A 22,351-nucleotide genomic window follows, 5' to 3' on the forward strand; every position below is an offset into this window, starting at 1 on the left:
TGATTTTAATCGCATGGAATACAGTTGTCTGACAACCAGTGTGCGGCGCTGTCCCCATAAATCGCTTGGCTAGCCACCGCACTAAATTTAGACTCAAACTCATATGACAGGTACAAGGACAACACAACAACATAGTCATGGACTCTCTTTATCCTTGGTCGTGTATAGACACCCGCCTCTGAGCCTGCGATGAACACTTCTCCACCAAGGCCAATTCCAACATAATCCCACAGTTCACATTAACCCCTCGTGAGTCGATTAACCAAGGCTGGCCTCGACACGGTGTCATGGGCGACCCGTCGCGGAGGTCAGGAGGTGTTGCGGTAAGCTGGTAATTCGCTCTGAGGGAGGGCTGGCGGGATGCGCGCGGCCGGAACGTGACCCGAACGTGACCTCACCTTCAGCTGCTTCTCCTTCTTCTTGCGCACGTCGTCCCACTCGTTGACGATGCGGCCCCACAGGATCCAGGTGTCCTCCTCCAGGTGGGACAGGTTGGACGAGGCCGAGGAGCTGGACACCAGCGAGGAGCCGCTGTTCCTCCGGGAGCCATTCACCGACCGCAGGGACTTGCAGTCCGTCTCCAGCAACCTGCCCAGGCACACACACACACAGACACACACACAGAAGGAGGGAGCTGTCAGAACTACTCTAAAGCTAGTAAACACATGGCTTATCCGGTCTCTAAGCCGGGGTGATGGAAGGGGTCACAAGAGCCTCGCCACAGGAACAGGAAGCAGAACGTCTCTTCCCGCTCTGAGAGGTCAGCAGAGCCACACGTCAGTCTGGATGAGAGAGCGTGTCCTGCGCTGGGAACCAAGCCAAGGAGCAAGATCAAAGACTGAATGCATTAAAGAGCATCAGTTTGATTCTTCGGTCAATCGAAATCCATTAGGAGTTGTTCAAGCCGACCGCTACAGTCAGTCTAATGTGGCTCTGGCAGTGTGGAGTACACCTCAAACGCTGTCGGGTAAAAAATAAGCGAGGCCGTGCATTAATCCGAAGTGTGCTGGCAGAGGAGGCACTCCAGATTCTGGTGCAGTGCTAAAAATGGAACGGCTCGTTTTAAGAAACCTGCATTTCCAGCGAGAAGCATTAAGCCAACAGCTTCATGACAGGTACAGCCATACATTTAGTCATTTAGCAGACCCTCTTATCCAGAGCAACCAGCCATGCAACCACACAAATCTCCCTTCCCTCCTTCAGAAAAATCAACATGTATGCTTCCCACCTACAGGGAAAGCCAACAGCTAAGTGGGTCAATAAACGTTGTCCAACGTTATATTGTTGACATGTTCACAACGGCTCTAATAGTCGAGCTGTGGGGACTAGCTGCTGGAGCTTATGAACCATGCGTATCAGGTCTCGAACGTGTTACGTGTCACCGTGTCGATCCGACGGAGCTTAGGACCAGCTGAGGTGACAGAGAGAGCCAGGCCTCCCAGCCACACACAGCATAGGAGCCTGCGGCCGTGACACAAAAGGCACAGAAACCTGATCTCGGAAAAAGAACGAAAAAAAAAAAAAAAGAAGTCGGGGCCTCATGACAGCGGCCCAGTGACTTCACACACAGCGATCTCCGACTGGATAGGGTTGCAGACAAATGTGGGTCACTAGGGAAGTGGCTGGATGCAGGGCCAGACTGCTAGCAGCTAGCTTAGGGGTTTTCCCCTTGCTGTCGGAACTGGAGGAAGCCAGTGCAGCCCCAGCTCTGGTAATGACACAGCGTTAGAGAGGGAAATTGAGTAACGCTAGCAACAGACTTACTGAAACAGAATCATAACATAGGACAGTGGTTTCTTGTGCGTTTCTGTAAACAGAAGAACTACTCTCTGTTCCACTTCCCACTGTTCTACATGTCATTGTATTCAGATAGTCAGGATCAACAGGACAGTGGAACCACTCAAGAAACACCAGAGCCTGATTATTGATCTATCTACGCCACAAGCACTCAGCCTACTAAAACAAAACAATCCAATGAAACACTTCATCATCTCCCGTGTTCATTTTCATAGATTACGTAGAACATAATTTGGTATTCTGAGTGGATGTAGTAATTCATGCAAAGTTGTGAACTCAACTGAACCCATCTGAACTCAACAAGTCAGCAATGAAACGAGTTGCTGCAACCTTGCTAATAATTTACTAGTAGCCAAACAAACACCGTTTTTCACAAAGCCCGCCGTGAACAAATTAGACAAAAACATCAGGAACAGCTAAAGCAATACAAAGGAAAGAGGAAATTAAATATATAGCACAGCGCTATAGGGAAAAGGATGAAAACAGACACAAAAGGTCGCCCTGACAAATGACAAACACATGACATGTTGTCGTGTCATGTTGCACATTGCTCCTCTGTAAAACGAGAGAGAGAGAGAGAGAGAGCGCTCAAAAGGAACCTGCCAGTGATGGCCTGCACTCCTTCATCTTACCAGGAGAAACTCATGGTACTCTCTCCCCTGGGACTTCAGGAGAATCAGGCTGGGATCTGGGCTGCTTCAGGGACAAAGCCAGCGAGTGGCAGTCTCAGGTCTCCCTCACACATATGTTTGCTCTCTCTCTGTCTCGCTCTCTTTTATCTGGCCTGCTAGGTCCAAAGGGCCTTCTCCAAACACACACACTAGCACACACACACACAAGCCTTGGCTGAGGGGCTATGTGATGCATCAGTAGCTGGGACATTGCCTCGATCTCATGGTGTGTGTTTTCGGGCTACAGATGATTTCGATGCGTCCGATCGATCAGACTGTCGAGTACATCCTCAAAGCCTAAACGTCACCCTCGACAAACACGCCTCGGAGAACAGGTTTACTGAGTTAGAAGGTTATCTGTGTAGTGGATTCGCTACACAAACAACATTAATTCTGAACATGGGGCCTTGACCCAGGTCTAGATGGACCTGGTGCTTTCTGTGTGTATGTGTGATGTGGCAGATGAGGAAGTGATGGGAGGGAACGTCAGAGCCCAGCTGTATGCCTACTCGCTGGGGTGGAGGCAGGGGTCAAAGCTCAGGCTGGGGGGTCAAAGGTGACGAAAGCCCGACAGCTTCTGTGTGGTGTTTGTAGGTGGGGCCCTGCTGAACACCGTGTGGAGAAGAGGAAACCATGCCCGAACACGCTCTAATCTGCCCTATCAAGAAGGAAGATTGGCATGCTGTTTTTAAAGGGCACTGATGTGATTAGGAAAAATGCCCAAAAAAGGCAGATGGATGGTCCAATCAGGGCCTGTCTGATCTGACCACATGACACACCTGTCAGGAAGAGGACAGAAGATTAAAAAAAACATCTGTACTTGAAGCAGCGTGTTCACCAGCTCCCTGCTTAGTCACCGTGTCGAGTCAGAAGGGGGGGGGGGGGCTGTCAAGCGTGATACAAGACGACACGTCTCACTTCTGCTTTGGTCACAGAGTGAAAGCTAGCCGCCCTGATTAACAATCCTCATTAGTACTCTGTTGAAGGACACGAGCACTAGCAGTCGCCCAAACAGACACAGACAAGGCTCTCATCGCACCTGGTAAAAGGACAAGCTTCTGGAACAGTCCAAAATAAGTGACATTTGATAACAATTATTTTATCTACCATTAGATTTAAATCTGGCAATATGTATATAGGCTTATTGCACTTAAACCTGGCAACATATGTACCACTTTACTGATCTTCTCAGCCCAGAGAGACGGTTGTATTTACATTTAGTCATTTAGCAGACGCTCTTATCCAGAGCGACTTACAGTAAGTACAGGGACATTCCCCCCGAGGCAAGTAGGGTGAAGTGCCTTGCCCAAGGACACAACGTCATCTGGCACGGCCGGGAATCGAACTGGCAACCTTCTGATTACAAGCCCGCTTCCCTCACCGCTCAGCCACCCGACTCTTTTTGCTCTTGAGACAGAACATCCATCTCCTCTGTCTGCTGGGTGAGAGGGAGATCAGTCAGCTCTCCAGACTTCCTCTGCAGCAAACTGTGGGAGCTGCACCCCCTGTCTCTAAACCTCTCCACCACCGTTTCCATGTCAACGCAAAGATTGCACTTAAAACCAGGGGGAGAGCCGTAGAAGGGGAGAATTTCCAGGGCCAATCAGGGTCGACTCTCAACAAACACGCTTGAATCCTGATCACGACGGTTTGCTGGAAAGCAACTTTATACTTTTTCATATTTATACTTTTTCCTTGAGTTAATTACATTTCATATTTTATAAAACTCTTATTTAATCTCTTATTTCTGTCAACGTTGTTGACCAGAGCATCGTCTTAAGCATTTCATTGTCCAGTTGACGCCGTCACTGATTTATTTGATCAATAGAACACCTTGTAATTGCACTGCAATAACCACACAGGTCTGAATGGACCGGTTATCATCAATACTGTTCCTGTGCTGCCAGATGGTGAGCGTATGACACAGATGTTCAGTTGTAGCGGGGGTCAGATGGTTGAACGGTTAGGGAATCGGGCTATTAATCAGAAGGTTGCCGGTTCAATTCCAGGCCGTGCAAATGTTGTTGTGTCCTTGGGCAAGGCACTTCACCCTACTTGCCTTAGGGGGAATGTCCCTGTACTTACTGTAAGTCGCTCTGGATAAGAGCGTCTGCTAAAATGACTAAATTTAAATGTAAGCGAAGTTATGTGAGCTGTACCAGTTACCTGTTCTGCTCCTCAAGCTTGGCAAGCAGCTCCAGCTCGTCAGGGCTGAGCTGGGCGGGGGAGGACGGGGAGAGAGCGGGCGAGGACAGGGAGGTGGAAGAGGAGGTGGCGGTGGTCTGCAAGGACGTGGGCGCGGCCACCTGGCTAGCCATCTGACTGACCGTGTGCGACACCGAGTTCTTGACCCATGAGAGTGTAGAACTCAGCTTGCCTGCAACCTTGTCTGTCGCCACCTACAGGCAGGGAGGGGAGAGACAGAATGGAAATCACATTTTGACTGGGCAAAAGAAACACTTTTGCTTGATATCTTTAGATGAAGTTTGACACATTTTTTTGTAACTTTAAAAAAATATATATATATTTTAGATATATGTTTTTCAGTCAAGGTTCGAGAACAGAACTTTGACAGTTGAACATCCTTCCTTGTCTGGTATTTTGTTCTGTTCTGCCTGCATGGGGCATCATTCCCCGTGTCCAATCATGTAGACCGAAACACAGTTGATAGCTCTTCATACTGAACAGCATGGTGTTTTAGCTCTGCAGCTTAACAGACTGTAGGTAGAAATATGAGTACAGTAATGACTTATTAATGGACTCATGAAAAGGTGTATGACAATATTTTACAAATGGGTGATTAGCCTAAATGAGAAGTAGCTGACATTTCGAGCTAAAATGCTAATGTTTTATGCTTGCTGCTGCAGAATACACAATGTACTCACTATTAAAGTGAAAGAAGCTGGACAAAAGCACAGGGCTGATTGTGTTAGACTGACACATCCCACTATTCATCTGAATGAATCGGACACCTCTTGTTAGAATGTCAATGAGACCTTGTTAAGTGTAGGTCAGTTTTCCACCCCAGAACTTTTATAATAAGTAAAAGGTATTACCCAGTCTCAGCACATATAATAATATAACACTTTCACAATAACATTCTAGAAAAAATCCACTGGGGAGTGGGGATACTAACTAAACACTATAAAGTCTGTCTGTGAAACACACAAGATAAAACATAAAGCTTACTAGTTTAGAAGCTAGGCTAGGCTAGTCACTGATGCAGTTAAGAGGTAACACAACACATGAAGGCATGAAGACATTTCACAGAATACTACCTGTAGAGTGCTGATGTTCACAGAAAGGCTATATTCACTTCAGAAATCCAACATGCAAGTCAATCAACACAAGGCAAGCGCAGCAGAGGACACAAACAAACAAACCAAGTCAGTGTCATTACCCTACAACAAAATAAAACTGCCTCATTCAATTGACTTTTTACAGATAATTCTCCCTTGAGAGACTGTCGTCCGTGTACGGTCGTAAGGCATTTCGCCTCGTCACATGAGGATCACAGTATCTTCGAGGGTCAAAGTGCTTCTTCAGGAGGTATTCACAGTGCAGAGTTTAAGACCAAGTGTAGGCAAGCTCAAGTCATTTGTCCTTTCCTGTGCAGCCACAGTCAGCAGAAAAACCGCTCTGGAATTCACCTAGCTACAAATCCTTTGAAAACACACGTCAGTAAAAACCTGTCGTCTTACAAAGGCTCGTCTAGCCTACACGTTCTACTACGCACCCAAGGTTTCTCTTCCAAGAGGAAGTTTGGGGTTGGGCTCATCTGTGGCATGAGGCAGGTTTTTAAACTTTCATATATTGTCCTTACATCTGATGAGACATACATTAGGCCTGACAGTTACATAAATAGAACACATAATTACTATACAATTCGTTTCCTAACACCTTTACAAGACAAAGCTCTGTTGAAAGACAGAAATAAAACAAAATAACCTGGCACTTGTTGAGAGAAATAAAGAATGAGGAAGAGAGGGGGCGAGAGAGAATGAGAGAAACAGAGAAAGAGACAGAGAGAGAAACCGAGAAACTGGACAGACAGAGAGCAGATGTTACCATGCTGTGGGAATGAAAACAGACAGCTGTTTTCCTGGACACACACAATGTGGGCTTCTAATATTCTACCAGCAACATGTCTACGCAGCACTGTGGGAGCAAAGCTATAGAAGACAGAATGATTAAACACATGGCGAACATTAACGTAGACACTTCCAACCTACGCTGAGGCTAGCCTATAGGTTAGCAAAACTCCCTTTACCCCATGGATTAATAAAAGCACACCAGGGGTCTCTTATTGAAACTCTAGCCTGATATAATTGACTCACACCAGCCCATGAAGATGTTGAGGTTGACGTCAGGCTTGTTCTGCAAAGTAACAACATCATCCTCTCTCCCTGACCTCCTCCATTATTCATCCAGAAGTAATTTACTGCGTGCGGAGAAGGCCCGAAGGCAGGATCGACACTCAATGATACCCCCTGCATTTTGATTACGCTTAATGAGGTGCGTTGTAGGGCTCGCTCAGATAGGGCGTGTTTGATTTCCTTCCTCTCATCTAGCCGGGCAAGTCTATTAATCAAAAAAATAAATTTAAAAAAAGGCCAAGTCATTAAACGTTCCAGTCTCTCTTATCTGGGCTACATCACTCACAGCTGAGCTGGGAATGTTATTTGCTGACCAGCCAATGTGCTCTGTCAACCCCAATTCATATCCTGCTCGTTGCAGAATAACAGGAAATGGGGCCCCCAGAGAAGCAGCGTTTTTAGTACTACACCCTATACCTGACCCACCTTAAAAAACTCAGGCACCTGTTGTGACCTTGGTGGAAAGTATGTGATGTCATCGCTCGTCCGATGTCAACAAAAGGTTTTTGGCTCGTGGAATAGGTCAGATTCTGGGTTGGTGAGGCAATCATTGTGGTTCTACTTTACATTCTGGTTAGAATAGCACTGATTTATAAGCTCCTCTTAAGGGTACACAGGCAAAATAATCTGAAAGATCTTCACAAGGGCTGTACCTAGACTAGTCAATACTGAGATCTCAGTAGCACTTTAATACACTCAGACCAGCACTTAATCACTGAGTCAAGATCGGTTTTGTGTACAGTAACATTATTGGCCAGCACTTACAATTAGCCTAAGATCACATTACAAACAGCTGGCTATGCTTCAGTGATGCAGAATGCAGATTGAGTTAAAGCCAAGAATCAAGCACAATCCGAGAAAATATTCATAGCCAACCACTGTTGACAAGGCCAGTTAAAAAAAAAAAACTTTTACTCCAGAGCATGTGATGATTTTTCTCAACTCTGAAACAGCTCAACTCTTCTACTTCAACACCAGGAGGAAGACGTGAGAGAGACTTCTTTAAAGAGACATCTCCAGTGCGTCATGCCAGGCAGAACTAACTGGCAGGAGAAAAAACACACGAGTTGAAACAACAAAAGCGGATCGACGGTGTGTTCCAGGGAGTATCGTAAATCTCCAGCGCTGAACACAGTCGCCTCACCCTGTTCTTCCCCCATTGTGATCAAAGAACACAGACACAGATCTCCGTAGGAACAGATTGTGTTTTCACATACAGTGCCTCTCTACATATAACCATGGTCCCCAGTTATTTGCAATTTGTGCAAGAATCGCTGGGGAATTTTGTTTGGGTTCTGGCAATAAAAAAAAATACATGTGTATTTTGCAGTTTAACAGAGAGCCCACATCCTCATATCTGAACCTTTCTATGAGTATTATGCTTTCAGGTAACTCTAGTGTAGGCTACAGGTTTATATCTCTACACACATTCTTCTCTTCGGTTATGCCAGATGAGGTTCACGTGTAAATCCTGGGTGCAGCGGTCGTTTCCGCTTTTGTTTGCCAGGGAACCGGGGGAATGAATGGGCCTCTGAGACGCACTCTGCATGTCTGATGAACACCCACGGCCGGGAAAGATTCCGCCTGAATGAAGCCTCAGCAACACAACGTTGATGATATCAGGGGAATCAGCAGAGTCAGAGGAGGGTATTTCCTCTGTAGTTTTCTGGCCTGGGTGCACGGCATTAGTCGCGAGCGACACCTCAGAATCCCGACAGACTCGAAGTGACAGTGTTGTAACACTTAACCCACCAGACCGCACACAACAACACTACTCAGAATGCTAGTACTATCCTTTTACGTGGTTGTGTGGTTTGTGGCCAGTAAGTTTTTAGCAACTGTCAATAACAGGTCGATCTATACTTAAATCACACACCATTTTTTTTTATGGCTTCCTCGAAATGAAACGGCTGGTGTCCCACAACAAAATTGCATCTGGCCGGCTTCAAATAAAGTCTTCTCTGTGTGGTGGGTTAAGATAAAAAGAGGGCTGACAGAAGGAGCGCACACTCCTGCTGAAGAAGAAAAGGCTTTCAGTTCGCACAAAGAGGGCATCTTAGATTGGTCCAGTGTACATTGACAATCTAAACAGACCCCCTTAGAGGGTTTTCTCCACTATACGACCACCTATAAAAGACAAGCAAAATCAGCTGGACATTTTCTAGGCCTAAATGTATGGTCAGGCCCAACATCTCTATGACGGTTTAACACAGTTCCTAAACTAGTTTAAGCTGAAAGAATGATTTTCATTGGGGAGAAAAAATATATATTCATAAAATAGCCTTCAAATCTACCACACTTAGGGTATGTCTTTAATGTAGACAAGGCCAAAACTCACATTTCTATTGCTGTTTTTTTACCTCAGCTGTGACCTAGCAACCACACTCCAGTCTTTGCTTGGAGTAAAGAGAGTATAGCTCTTTCAGAACAAAGACCAAAGTATCTTGGGCAAGTACAGACAAGTGATTTTCTGGTGACAGGGGTTACCCCAATCTCAAGGCACACTCACCACTTTCTTGTCAACAAGCTAAAAGAGGCACCGAGGAAGAAATGCTACAAGATTAACATTATCTCCCTTAAGAGAGTTATATCTATAATGTCTAAGGAATTTTTTTGTTCAAGTTTTAAAATTGTTAATAACCAGGCCTTAGTTCTACCGATGCACCAATAGGAACAGACTATTTAGGGTGAAAACGCATTAGCGTAGGCAACTATAGGCTAGTTGAACATAAAACGTAGACACAGTATTATTTGATGCAACAATTTTAGCAACAAAGATCTACAGTTAAGTGGACCGTGGTGAGAGGTATTCTTCAGTGCTGTTAGATCAGGTTGCGCTGCACAGTAACAGCTGTGTTTACCTCGAGAAAACTAAGTTAGTTTATGAAAAGTAGCCTATCACTTAGATGGTTAAAACCTTTGGCGACACAATTGGGGGAAAAACGTGTTAGGTCGGTTAGTCCGGTTGTAATCATAGCTATAGTTCTGAAACCACTCAGTGTTTCAAAATAGCACGACACTGTGCCAGTCTGGCATTGGCTGTTGGCAAACTTGATACATGAGAAAAATAACAGCTGAAGGGTCAGTCTACTCTCCGGAAAGTACATGAAACGTTTCATGTTTACTAACGTTGTCATGTGTTAAAGTGTGCCGTATTCCTAAATAACAGCAATACGATTTCGTTGTAGGGGAAACTCGATTGTGTTATTAACTTGAAACTGGAAAGAGTAAAGACTTTTGCTGCAAGTCTTGTGTGATTTGATTTGTTGTAGGCGACCACAAACCCATCCTGTACCGGGCGGAGCCGCCTGCAAAAGCAATTAACTGTAAACCGGTGTCACCGCGGGACTGCCCGGGTAACACTTGCTCTGCGCCGTCACAGTAGACTACAAGGGTAACTCCCTGGGATAAAACCATCATTATATTATTCTGTATACTATCTACAGCAAAATATACATAGTTTCATATGCCATCTTGCTTCCAAATGCTATTGATATAAATACCCAGAATCCATAGTTTTATACTAGCTATGTGACTCGAATGCCTTCCATCCAGTTCAGCATAGATACTGGCTTTCTCCTGATTCTATCTGGCGATAGCTACACTAGCTACTTAGCATTAAATACTCCAGCCCCGGCTTACCTTGAAACGTTTTTAATCCTCAAATTCAAGGGTTAACTTTCCATGGACCGGACCGTGCAGTACGACTGCCATACAAACTTGTTTTAATGTAGTTGTTTGAATACAGCCTAGCTGTTCAAAAGCAGCAACAAGCTAGCTAGTTTCCATCAGCTCAAATATCCAGCAGATCGAGCCGACTACGTGTACACAAATGTCGCCGATCGCTGCTGTGCGTTCTGAGCTTAAAGCATACCCAATGTTTATATCAGTCCATGAGCCATGCGTTCAAGTCCTGTGTGGTGGTATAGAGCCATCTAGTGGTTAATACAATAAACTGCACGTTTCACTTTTGCCAGTGTCAACATTTTTAATTGTTAATTTGTCCTCTACTTGTGTGCCAGGTGTAGCCGAATCTTATAATTAGAACTAATTTCTTTCAGGAATATGCCGCATGATACCATGATATATTTGTTTGAATGTAACTCATTCAAACTTCTGGTTTCTCCGAATGCTTACGCACATCGGTCACTTTTCTTATGCTTTGACACACCCATTCGTCTGTTCTTTGAAATTGACGTAGACAACATGTCACCTTGTCATACCCAATTAGTCAAGACAATAAAGAAGACTGCGCTCAATGCAATCTGGGTGTGTTCAACCGATACTGTAAATTAGATGGTAAAATATGAGGAAAAAACATTGTCCAACCAGTAAGTAGGCAACAAGAACTGCAGCTCATAGCAAAGGCGGAAAATAAAAAGGCAATTTCGTATACTTTAGTCCATAATTTAAACCAGCACCTTATACACCATATATTTGCAACACTAAAAGAATATTTCACTCATAGCAATCACGACCTTCAGAAATGGGACCGTTTTGCGAAATCTCCGGTGCAACAGGGGGCAGGCTACTGTCTTGCCTGTAGTTTGGTTTCTGCCATGTCCATCCTGCCCATCAGTATTTTTGGAACATGCGCGCTACGATCTTCCTTTTTCAGTGCAGCGGAGTCAAGCCCCCAGTCTTTGACTCCAGGCTCCTGTCTTACGAGACAGAAAAGACTGCAAAATGGTTAGTAAACTGCCGCAATACGTGCCTTCATACATGTGGAAGTCATCCTACTTCAGATATGTGCCGTCAGAAATAAGATAAATATTTTATTTTATATGGATGAAGGTAGATAACGTCTGGCTGGAACCTACCGAGGGCTACCCAAACGTGGCTTAATGGCTGCCTGCTTGATTTAATTGCTTCCTGCACGCCGTAGAATTCCCATTTTCCTAATGTTGTGTGCGTTTGATAAGAGCAGGCTGTTTTAAATGTTGTCAGATTTTTCAATCGTGCACAATCAGAACAGCCTCTATTGCGATGGTCCTTATCGTCAACGCTAGCTAGCTAGCCATGCTAGTTCACCCCATTGAATTCTTACCGGCCCTGATAGCATTAGCTAGTAATGGGTTACGATGTGACAGTGCTTGTGACAGTTGCTTTAACTGAGACGGGATACAGCGCACTGCAGAAATGTGATGTCTTTACATGGTCACGAGCAATACAAGAATGACAGATCCTTGACTAATCACATTTCCATTCATAGGGTTTCGTTAAAGTGGTTAAGAACAAGGCCTACTTCAAGAGGTACCAGGTGAAATTCAGGAGAAGGAGGGGTGAGAATATCCTACTCTTCCATTGAACATTCACTGTCATGGATCGGTTATAATCCTCGGGTCCTACAATGATTCCACACCTTGCTCCGCAACACGATTTATTTACATTTAGTCATTTAGCAGACGCTCTTATCCAGAGCGACTTACAGTAAGTACAGGGACATTCCCCCGAGGCAAGCAGGGTGAAGTGCCTTGCCCAAGGACACAACGTCAGTTGGCATGACCGGGAATCGAACTGGCAACCTTCGGATTACTAGTCCGACTCCCTCACCGCTCAGCCACCTGACTCCCCTGATTTATGAAACCTTGTTGTATCTAGAGGGAAAGACCGACTACTTCGCTCGCAAGCGTCTCGTCATCCAAGACAAGAACAAATACAACACCCCAAAGTACAGGATGATCGTCCGTTTCTCCAACCGGGACATCGTCTGCCAGGTGAGCATGGATACCTGTTCAAACGAACGACCAGGGATTTAAATCGGGCGCTTCATCCTATGTTCTACAAGTCGGATACCGTGAAGCGTGTAAGATGAGACATGGCTGTTCTCGAAGGTAAAGCTCTTGTTTCTTCTTACAGATCGCCTACGCCAAGATCGAAGGTGACATGATTGTGTGCGCGGCCTACTCGCACGAGCTTCCCAAGTATGGGATCGCCGTGGGTCTGACGAACTACGCAGCAGCCTACTGCACAGGCCTGCTGGTGGCCCGCAGGGTAAGTTAATCCTCTGTGCCCAAGCCATTGGCCTAAAGGTTTGAAGGGGGTCCTTCTAACCTCACTACTTCAGGTGGAGTCAGGTGGTTAGGGAATCGGGCTAGTAATCTTAAGGTTACCGGTTCAATTCCTGGCTGTGCCAAATGACGTGTCCTTGGGCAAGGCACTTCACCCTACTTGCCTCGGGGGGAATGTCCCTGTACTTACTGTAAGTCGCTCTGGATAAGAGCGCCTGCTAAATGTAAATGTACTTCTCTCCCAGCTCTTGAACAAGTTCGGCTTGGACAAGGTGTACGAGGGCCAAGTGGAGGTCACCGGTGACGAGTTCAACGTGGAGAGCATTGACGGCCAGCCAGGTGCGTTCACCTGCTACCTGGATGCTGGTCTTGCCAGAACCACCACTGGCAACAAGGTGTTTGGAGCCCTGAAGGGGGCTGTGGATGGAGGCCTCTCTATCCCCCACAGGTGAGCCCACCTCCGTGTTGCCATGGTATTTCTGGGGGAGGCCTGTCCGCTGCTTGATGATGATACACTTGAGACTGAGCAAATTGTAGTTGGTCCTTCATTTGCATTGGTTGATGTGAACCTGTTTCAAGACGGGGCTGAGAGCAACTAGCTACGTGCTTTTCGGGGGTGTCTTGGTTCTGTGGTCAGACTTGAGGTATTTGAAACCCATGTTTGGTTTGAGCCTGTGATTTATTTTTATTGACATTCATGCTTGTTTCATATATTGGAAACGTAATTGATTGCGAATTCTCACGTCTACTGTCCTGTAGATGGCCACGTGTTTGTGTAGTAGTTTGTGGTGTGGTGGTTGTTTTGGGTCTAGTTACCCTGTGCCAGTCTGAGACTTGACATCTCTCCCAGCACCAAGCGCTTCCCTGGATACGACGCTGAGAGCAAAGAGTTCAACGCTGAGGTCCACCGCAAGCACATCATGGGCATCAACGTGTCCGAGTACATGAGCTACCTGATGGAAGAGGATGAGGATGCCTACAAGAAGCAGTTCTCCCGCTTCATCAAGAACGGTGTAGCCCCTGACATGGCAAGTTCTCCCTCTAACCCTGCTGCTGTAGGGATCCCCCTGCCTGCGGGCGAGTATTCCCCGCAGTAATAATACTTCAGATGCCGTGTGGTTTTCGAGCCATAATCCTTTTGCTGTTTTTAGTTGAAAATGTTGACATACGTAAGCGCTGGCTAAAATTAGGATGTTTTTGTGTACGTGAGTTAAACTAGTTTGTCCTTAGAATCAAATCAAAAACTGGGCTCTTGTTTACAGATCAAATTGCTGTCACCTAAGGATATTTTGATATATCTATAATTACTTTTACTGGAAGCTTCAATTTAACATGTTCTTATCCTTCCACAGTGTAAGAGTTTTCAGAACTAGATTTTATTGGGAAAGTGATTTTGTAACATCTTCTTGCAGATTGAGGAAATGTACAAAAAAGCTCATGCAAGCATTCGTGAGAATCCAGTCCACGAGAAGAAGCCCAAGAAAGAAGTCAAGAAGAAGAGGTGAGTTGACGTTCCGTCTTAAGTTGTGCTCATTTGGATAGTTTCTCTCGCCAAGTTTTGTGTCGCTGACGTTGGTGTCCCCGGTGTCGTAGGTGGAATCGTGCCAAGCTGTCTCTGGCCCAGAGGAAAGACCGTGTCGCCCAGAAGAAGGCCAGTTACCTCCGGGCTCAGGAACAGGAGGCTGCCGACAGCTAGAGGCTTCTTTTGATGTTTCTAATGATGGAGGAGAAAAAATGCTTTGTGCTAATAAATCTATTGGAAAAAAACAGCCCTGCGTTTTCATGTCATTTTGTGACACCACTTGCATCAACTTCTTGGTGCTGGATTTGTCCACTGACGGTTTGTGGACAGTCATTGAAAATATAATTTTATAGAATAATTTTGCTATATGTGTAATACCTGAAGATAAGGGATTTTGATGATGGGATGTCATCAGATCCAAAAGTCTGCTCATGATATTACAAGCTTTTTCATTTTCTCACCACTTGCTGGCACTAGACCACCTTTTAGTCCCAGACCTAAAAGGGGAAATGAACTAAACATTATTCAATTCTAAATGATTTACAATAAGTCTGGATCATCCTGGTGGTATCATTAATGTGGATGTAGGTGAGATTTCTGTATGTTGATCACCCACTTGTCATAAATGAGTGAGTGATAATGCTGAAAGGGCTTGGATTCAATTCCCATATAACGCCTTTCTGACTTGCATCAAAGAGCAGAAACTCAAAATAATCACCTTAATATATTATCAACATGTTCTTGTTTAGTTGTATTCCTGGTGGCTCAGTGGCTAAGCATGTGTGATATGTCATTTGGGGGCTTGGGTTCAATTCTCATGTCTGGATTTTGGAGAAGATACTTTCTTTAAAAATAGCACCCTTCACCAATTACATAATATCTACATGTTCATGGTTGGACATGTATGGTGAATCGAATTTTGATTCGCTATTGGTGTTATTTATAAATTGTAGTAATTATGCCTTTCCTTAAGAAAAAAAATCATAAAACGGACAAAACTAATTGTGTTTGACATGATGTATTGGACAGTTAATTGAAGTGTGACAGGAAAAGAATGGAGAGGGAGGAAGACATACAGAAAAGGGTGACGGTTGGTTTTGAACCCAGGTTGTTGCAATTCTGCCCCAGCTTTCGGAGCATGCACACTAACCCAGTGTGCTAACAGGGGAGTCCTGCTTTCTTCTGGTTTTCTGACACCCCAACTCTGCAGGTTGTTACAACTAGATAGTTCAATGTCAAATTTAAATGTTGAGTGGACATTGTTATGAGCCCTGATAGCTCAATGGTTAAGGATGTGGGCTGTTGTGTTGAGAGGTCCTGTGTTCAAATCTTGCTGAATTACAGCTCAATTTGTGCTTTTCGACTTATAAATAAAACTCGACTTATAAATAAAACTGCTAAAAGGTAATTTTCTTTTTGGACTCCTGTGGCGTCGGTACGCTCCCCGACTGTCCAGATATCCCCCTCCCAACTGTTCCTAGTGTGACAGTTGGGTACTTGGAAAGACAGTTGGGAGAGGGGATCTGGACAGTCGGGGAGTGCGCTGCGGTTACAGGGATCTGGGCACTACGCTCTGTGCTGGATTTGAACCCAGGTTGTTGTGGTTTAAGCTCATTGTCAACCTACGACACCATGGTGGGTGTTGGGGACCTTGGTCCGTGGAGACCCTGCTGGAGTTGACAGAACCCAAGCTGTAGACTAGCTGTGAGCTTCTGGGTTTGGGCTGGCCAACTGTGGTCTCTCCATTGGGTTGGAAAAGCAAGGGTTTGGGTGATGGAGCCCAAGCTGTACTGCAGCCATGAGCTGGATTTGAACCCAGGATGTCTGGAACTTGCTGGTCTGCATGCTTATCCATTAGGCCACTGGGGCCCCACTTCCCCTACATGGAAAGGTAGCATTTATCTTTTAAAACAGCTCCGCTTAAAGAGATACTATCATGCTACGTATGCCAGAAACTAAGCTTGGGGTACATTGCCTCCAGCGAGGTTTGAACCGGAGGGGTCAGGACCTGAGGGCCCATGCTTATCCACTAGGCTACCAAGGCCTTGCTGCAATTTTACTCAGAATCCAAACATATCTTTATGAATTCCACTTTAAGACATAAATTCAATGTTTAATTGAAAGCTTTCATCTAAAATCACCTTGGGGATATGAACCTCCAACCTCTTGATCTGTAGCCGTACGCTCTAACCATTGAGCCAACCTTACAACCACAATCTACACATGTGGACAGTCACCCTTGGTCATAATCACTCACTCATTTGTGAAACACACCTGGCAATTGTTTGTGTTGATTGGCAATCAGATCACAGTGCTTTCAAAACTGAATGGGCCTTAATGGGAATCCAGAACACAAAATATGTTGATTTCATTTGCAGCAACTCATCATGATTTTCGTAACAGTCTTTGCTCTGTCTAGAACAAATCTGGGAGAGAAAAGGCTGCTCTTTGGCATGCAATGAAAAATATTTTTTATTTTTCATGTGCAAAATTATGCTGCTTCAACCATTTGCTCGAAAACATTTGCCAAAAGTCAGTGTGCCCCAAGAAGCATTGCAAAGACCCTTCAAACATTAACAAAGGTGATGCAACGTCAAATGACCAGCTTTCATAATCAACATAAAAAAAATGCGTGAAAAGTTAACAATAAAATGCATGGTACAGCACAGCAAAACAAGAACCAAAGACAAATGGGCTATCTCGTTTGTAAAGCATGATTTGCTTGATGTCAATCAGTTCGATTGTCCTTTCCTGAAAGGTTCAGAGACCGAGGTCAGGGTCTGGAGTCGTCGTGGCAGACAACCGTACAGCTTCCTTCATTTGGAGTCCTTGGTGTGAGAGATTTTCTTCCACAACAAGGTCTTGAGGTTGTTCAGAATCAGAGAGTGCTCCATCTCCATTTGTTCTGCCGAGCCCTTGAGCGCAATGCAGGCGTACAGCTGCTTCTCCAGCTCCTCGCGGACGTCCGAGGGCGCCCCCCGCAGGAGGTAGTCCTTCAGGGCCCCGCACGCTTTGGCCAGGTTGGGCCGGCTGGCCTCCGGCGTGCAGCGGTGCTTGGTGAGGTCGCAGGAGGTGTGGCAGTCCGCCCCGTGCAGGCAGTCCTTGTCCGCCTCGCAGGGCTTCTCCCTCATGGCTTCCTGGAAGGTGGCCTCGGGGATGATGTTCCGCGCGTCCGTCACCTTCAGGTCGTGCCGCTCGTTGTAGCCGAAGCCGGCGGCGCTCACGTCGCACATGAGGAAGCTGCCGAACGTGCCGTGGAACACGTCCTCCACCAGCTCCAGCAGGCCGATGGAGATCTTGGCCTTGCGCGGCCAGGACGGGGTGAACCACTGGTCCATGCTGCGGCGCAGCCCGGCCGGGATCCACACCTCCACCAGCCAGGGCAGGCTGATGCCGTACAGGGGCGCGTACGGCACCTTCTCCATCACGTAGAGGTCCCCGCAGAAGCCCAGGAGCTTGGGCGTGTGCTCTCGGTCCTGCAGGACCACGGCCAGCAGGAACTCGTTGAGCTGGAGCAGAGCCCACGCGGAGCGCGCCTCGGGCAGAGAGATCTGGCCGTCCTTGTTGGTGTCGGCCACAGACAGAACCAGGCCCACGAGGTCGGACAGGTTGGCCTGTTCGCCCACCTTGGCCTGGTGGGGGAAAGAGAGACGGGTTATTGTTTCGATGTCGCGTGGTTTTGGTCCACACAGCACCACCCCGTGCAGTGTAATTCACGATGCCGCGATTGGAGCTTCCCTGACCTTCAGGTGGATGAGGACCATCTCTTTAAACTTCTCCACAGAGGTGCCCTTCGTGGGCTTGTCGAAGGGCGCTGCCTCCTTCCTCGGTTCTATTTCCGTCCCGAGGTCGTAGTGAGGAACCTCCTCCATCTGGCACTTGACGACCCCGTCCAGATCCCCCCAGATGCTGGAGTACACCTGGGACCCATAGCACACAGCCATGAGCTAACACACACCAACACTGTTGGGCAACAACAACCAGATTAGACAGGGACAGTTGACGGAAGGCCTGACCTGGTTATTAGGCTTTACGGACAAACACTTCCCCAGGTATAGAGTGTCTTTTTCACACAGGCTGCTGCAGGCGGAGCCATCGATTATTCCTCTCCTGTACTTGTCACACTGGGAGACACACAGATTACGTTTTCAGCAACAAACACGGCTCGATATAATCGAGACTGCCACTGATAAGCGTGTCAGAAGATAATGTTTCAGTATTGATTATGGTGGTTGAATTTGTTGTTGAGTGATTCCCATTTTGTAGGAGTTGTTCTGCAATTTCAAACACTATTCAACACAACTGTTATGTCAAAAGGTAAGGGAATCGCAGTTCTTGTTTGTGTCCTGCGTCACTGAATAAGGAAACGGGAAACTCACGATAGAATTTTTGCACTCGTGTCCTCTGCACAGCTCAGTGTAGGAGGAGTATTCCACATACACCACCCAGCTACCCACAAACACGGCTAGCCAGGAAAAGAACAGGTACTTCATGTGAACGTAGGAGAACCGGGCCTGGGAGAGATAGAGAGGGGGAGGGAGGAAGGAAGGAAGGAGAGGGGGGGAAAGCTGTAATGCTCTTCTATACCCCAGAGATCAATACAAATACTTATTATCTCCCATCATGATGCCATTGTTAACTCACGTTGTGACATAGCACTCAAATTCAGCCACTGAAAGGCACACTGAGTGAAACCTATTGATTTCTCCTCTAATGGTAATACGTGGTCTTTGCTATTACATTTATTGAGACTACTGTTTTGTGACTAAATCTGTCTGCTATCAGCAAGCCATAACCTGGTTTGATACGATTTTTTTCGTGTGATTTCTTTTTCTCAGTGAATCTTGTATTTCACAGGGGCTTGTTCAGAGAGTAAACACAGTATGACCCAGACATCCGAGACAAAAAAAGAACCGATACTGTGCTGATCAAGGCTGGACTTCCTCATCAAACGACTCTCTCATCATAGTTAAATGGAATGGGCACTCAAGTCCTCGTTACCCAGGCCAGCTTGAGTTTGGTTTGAGCGAGGCAGTTGCTTGATTGGGTGATTCGGCCAGAGGAGGGCCTCTGTCGCAGACCGGAGCTACAACAGAGATGGAGTATAGAAGCAGGTCTTTCTCAGCTAGGAGAAAGCCACAAACAAGATGATTGTGATGGGTGAGAGAACGATATCATGTCTAGTGTGTTTAAACTGTAAACAGAGAGAACTCTCTCCAAGATGGCGCCGATGATGGCTGCCTCGGTCGTTAGGTGCGCTCTTTTTTGTCTTGTTTTGTCTGTTAATTCAGTGTTCTGCCAAGATTTCCGGGGTTCTCTAACTAGAGAAGTACTTCTAAACATCAGGACTACAACTCCTGTGGATTTATTTCCCACTTTTCTGCTTCCAGCGGCGGAATTAGTGGGAATTATAGTCAAAGCCACCCTCGGCTTTGTCCTAGCAGCGAAGCGCCGTAGGAGAGGCAAACGAGCCGGTGCTCTGGTGCGACTCCGTCGGCGTGGGGCACGCACAGCGTTACCGGGGATATTTCTCTCCAACGTGCGTTCACTGAGCACTGGACCCCCTGCAGTTTGCCTACAGAGCCAACAGGTCTGTGGACGATGCAGTTAACATGGCCCTCCACTTCACCCTACAGCACCTGGACTCCCCAGCATCCTATGCCAGGATCCTGTTTGTGGACTTCAGCTCTGCCTTCAACACCATCATCCCCGCCCTGCTTCAGGACAAGCTCTCCCAGCTGAACGTGCCTGATTCCACCTGCAGGTGGATCACAGACTTCCTGTCTGACAGGAAGCAGTGCGTTAAGCTGGGAACACAAGTCTCTGACTCCCGGTCCATCAGCACCGGATCACCTCAGGGCTGCGTCCTTTCTCCTCTGCTCTTCTCCCTGTACACCAACAGTTGCACCTCCAGTCATCCGTCCGTCAAACTCCTGAAGTTTGCGGACGACACCACCCTTATTGGGCTCATCTCTGGTGGAGACGAGTCTGATTATAGGTGGGAAGCGGCCAACCTGGTGACCTGGTGCAGCCAGAACAACTTAGAGCTCAATGCTCTTAAGACAGTGGAGATGGTTGTGGACTTCAGGAGGAACACAGCCCCACTCACCCCCATCACCCTGTGTGACTCCCCAGTCAACACTGTGGAGTCCTTCCGCTTCCTGGGCACTATCCTCTCCCAGGACCTCAAGTGGGAACTGAACATCAGCTCCCTCATCAAGAAAGCACAACAGAGGATGTACTTCCTTCGGCAGCTGAAGAAGTTCAACCTCCCAAAGACAATGATGGTGCACTTCTACTCAGCCATCATTGAGTCCATCCTCACCTCCTCCATCACCGTCTGGTACGCTGCTGCCACTGCCAAGGACAAGAGCAGACTGCAGCGTATCATCCGTACTGCTGAGAAGGTGATTGGCTGCAATCTGCCTACCCTCGAGGACCTGCACACCTCGAGGACCCTGAGGCGAGCGAGGAAGATTGTGGCCGACTCCTCCCACCCTGGACACTCCCTGTTTCAGTCACTCCCCTCCGGCAGAAGGCTGCGGTCTATCAGGACCAATACCTCACGCCACAAAAACAGTTTCTTCCCTTCCGCTGTTGGCCTCTTCAACAAGGCCAAGGGACCACACTGACTCAAATGACTTATTGCTTAAAACACACTGCTTTTGCACTGCACCACAACATGGTATCTTGTACATTTGTATTTTTTGTAATATTTGTATTTTTGTATTTTTATATTGTAATTTACGGCAACTTATATTTATCCCACTTAGTACTGCTAGTTTATGTACCCTTAGTATAGTTAGTCCACATATTTAAATTTTAGGTATATGTTTATTGTATGCACCTTCCTGCCAAAGCAAATTCCTTGTCTGTGCAAACTTTCATGGCAAATAAATCCCTTTCTGATTCTAAATCCCTTTCTGATTCATATTTATTCTTTCTGCACAGCCACTTGACATTTTAATATAGGATCAACATTCCCTTGAGGGGAATCCTTTAAAGAAATACAAGTTACCACTGGAAAAAGTGTTATCTAGCTGTGCCACAAAATCAAGGCTTTTACATTCCCTTGGAGCTCTCAGCAAACAGAGCCATTTGGAATCTAAATGTTACTCCATGAAATTTGGCAGGATGAAAGAAAGCCCCATGTGGCCTGACATTTCCTAATCACAAATCTAAAAGCAAGCTTACTGTTTCAATCTACTTGTACAATAGGCGGGATGTCTTGTGAAATAAAATTTATAATTGCTGCTGACATGTAATAAACTATGTATGTTTTAGGGCAGGAAAGTGATTAACGATGTAACCTCATTAACAACAGACCAGGAAGAATACTCAAGGGTATCTCTCTCTCTCTCTCTCTCTCTCTCTCTCTCTCTCTCATCCTACAGTGCAGTATCTTCTTTGTTGTATTCGACTATCTGTAGGAACAGACTGTGTGACTTGTTTTTCCCAAACAAAAAGCACTTGACCACTCTTAACAGAGAGAACACTTAATCACTGGACTGCAGCATGTGTGTGTGTGTGTGATCCTTTGTGTGGTTTGCAATCTATCTTGTCCCATTAATTAGCTTCAACGTACAGCGAGAAGCTGGGCAGGGAGTCTTTCTTCACAGATAACGTTGACTTCACAGAGCTGCATGATCAATGAGGAAACAGGATTTAAATTGGACTCCAATTGATGCTGCCTTTTGTGGAGGCTAGTGGGGTACTCCATCAGTACAATTACTATTGTCCTGCTGTGATTAAGTTGCAAACGGCTGCTTGGCTAAGTAATTTCATGATCACGTCCACTTTTTGATCACATCCATTGTTCGCTTCACTCCATTGTTGATTCACCCACATTGGATTCTTTAACTATACGCACAAACTGAATATACCTAGCCAACCTGTGATATTAACGTAAGAATACAGAATTAACGTTTGAATCCGTGATGGCAAAACTCTCACCGAGGATGCTAGGTGGAGGGA

The 22,351-nt window shown here is 46.1% G+C and overlaps 3 protein-coding genes across 9 annotated transcripts in view; 1 reads left to right on the plus strand and 2 right to left on the minus strand.

Moving 5' to 3' along the window:
* Positions 1-10,660, minus strand: part of evi5b (ecotropic viral integration site 5b) — a 28,377-nt gene extending 17,717 nt beyond the window's left edge. For 4 of the 5 annotated variants that reach the window (XM_067230762.1, XM_067230761.1, XM_067230760.1 and 1 more), the window contains exons 1-3: positions 10,487-10,660; positions 4,635-4,867; positions 399-588 (exon numbers count right to left, since the gene is read on the minus strand). In XM_067230762.1, coding sequence (XP_067086863.1) covers positions 399-588; positions 4,635-4,786 — 342 coding nt within the window. In that variant the 5' untranslated portion in view covers positions 4,787-4,867; positions 10,487-10,660. Of the gene's footprint in view, positions 1-398; positions 589-4,634; positions 4,868-5,746; positions 6,208-10,486 lie in introns of those variants that run through there. The other variant, XM_067230759.1, reaches the window with a different exon arrangement.
* An 800-nt stretch (positions 10,661-11,460) lies between these two features.
* Positions 11,461-14,624, plus strand: LOC136936845 (large ribosomal subunit protein uL18). Its single transcript, XM_067230496.1, has 8 exons — positions 11,461-11,533; positions 12,057-12,126; positions 12,446-12,561; positions 12,704-12,838; positions 13,101-13,303; positions 13,706-13,883; positions 14,268-14,356; positions 14,449-14,624. The coding sequence occupies exons 1-8, from the start codon at positions 11,531-11,533 to the stop codon at positions 14,549-14,551; spliced, it is 897 nt and encodes a 298-aa protein (XP_067086597.1). The 5' UTR covers positions 11,461-11,530; the 3' UTR covers positions 14,552-14,624.
* A 2,254-nt stretch (positions 14,625-16,878) lies between these two features.
* Positions 16,879-22,351, minus strand: part of LOC136937030 (divergent protein kinase domain 1A-like) — a 9,522-nt gene continuing 4,049 nt past the window's right edge. Inside the window, exons 2-5 of one of the 3 annotated variants that reach the window (XM_067230765.1) lie at positions 18,757-18,891; positions 18,394-18,501; positions 18,121-18,297; positions 16,879-18,009 (exon numbers count right to left, since the gene is read on the minus strand). In XM_067230765.1, the coding sequence (XP_067086866.1) occupies positions 17,194-18,009; positions 18,121-18,297; positions 18,394-18,501; positions 18,757-18,891 (1,236 nt within the window). In that variant the 3' untranslated portion in view covers positions 16,879-17,193. The remainder of the gene's footprint in view (positions 18,010-18,120; positions 18,298-18,393; positions 18,502-18,756; positions 18,892-22,351) is intronic. The other 2 variants (XM_067230764.1, XM_067230763.1) reach the window with 2 other exon arrangements.

Source organism: Osmerus mordax, chromosome 27 (genome assembly GCF_038355195.1).
Source record: "Osmerus mordax isolate fOsmMor3 chromosome 27, fOsmMor3.pri, whole genome shotgun sequence".
Classification (NCBI taxonomy): domain Eukaryota; kingdom Metazoa; phylum Chordata; class Actinopteri; order Osmeriformes; family Osmeridae; genus Osmerus; species Osmerus mordax.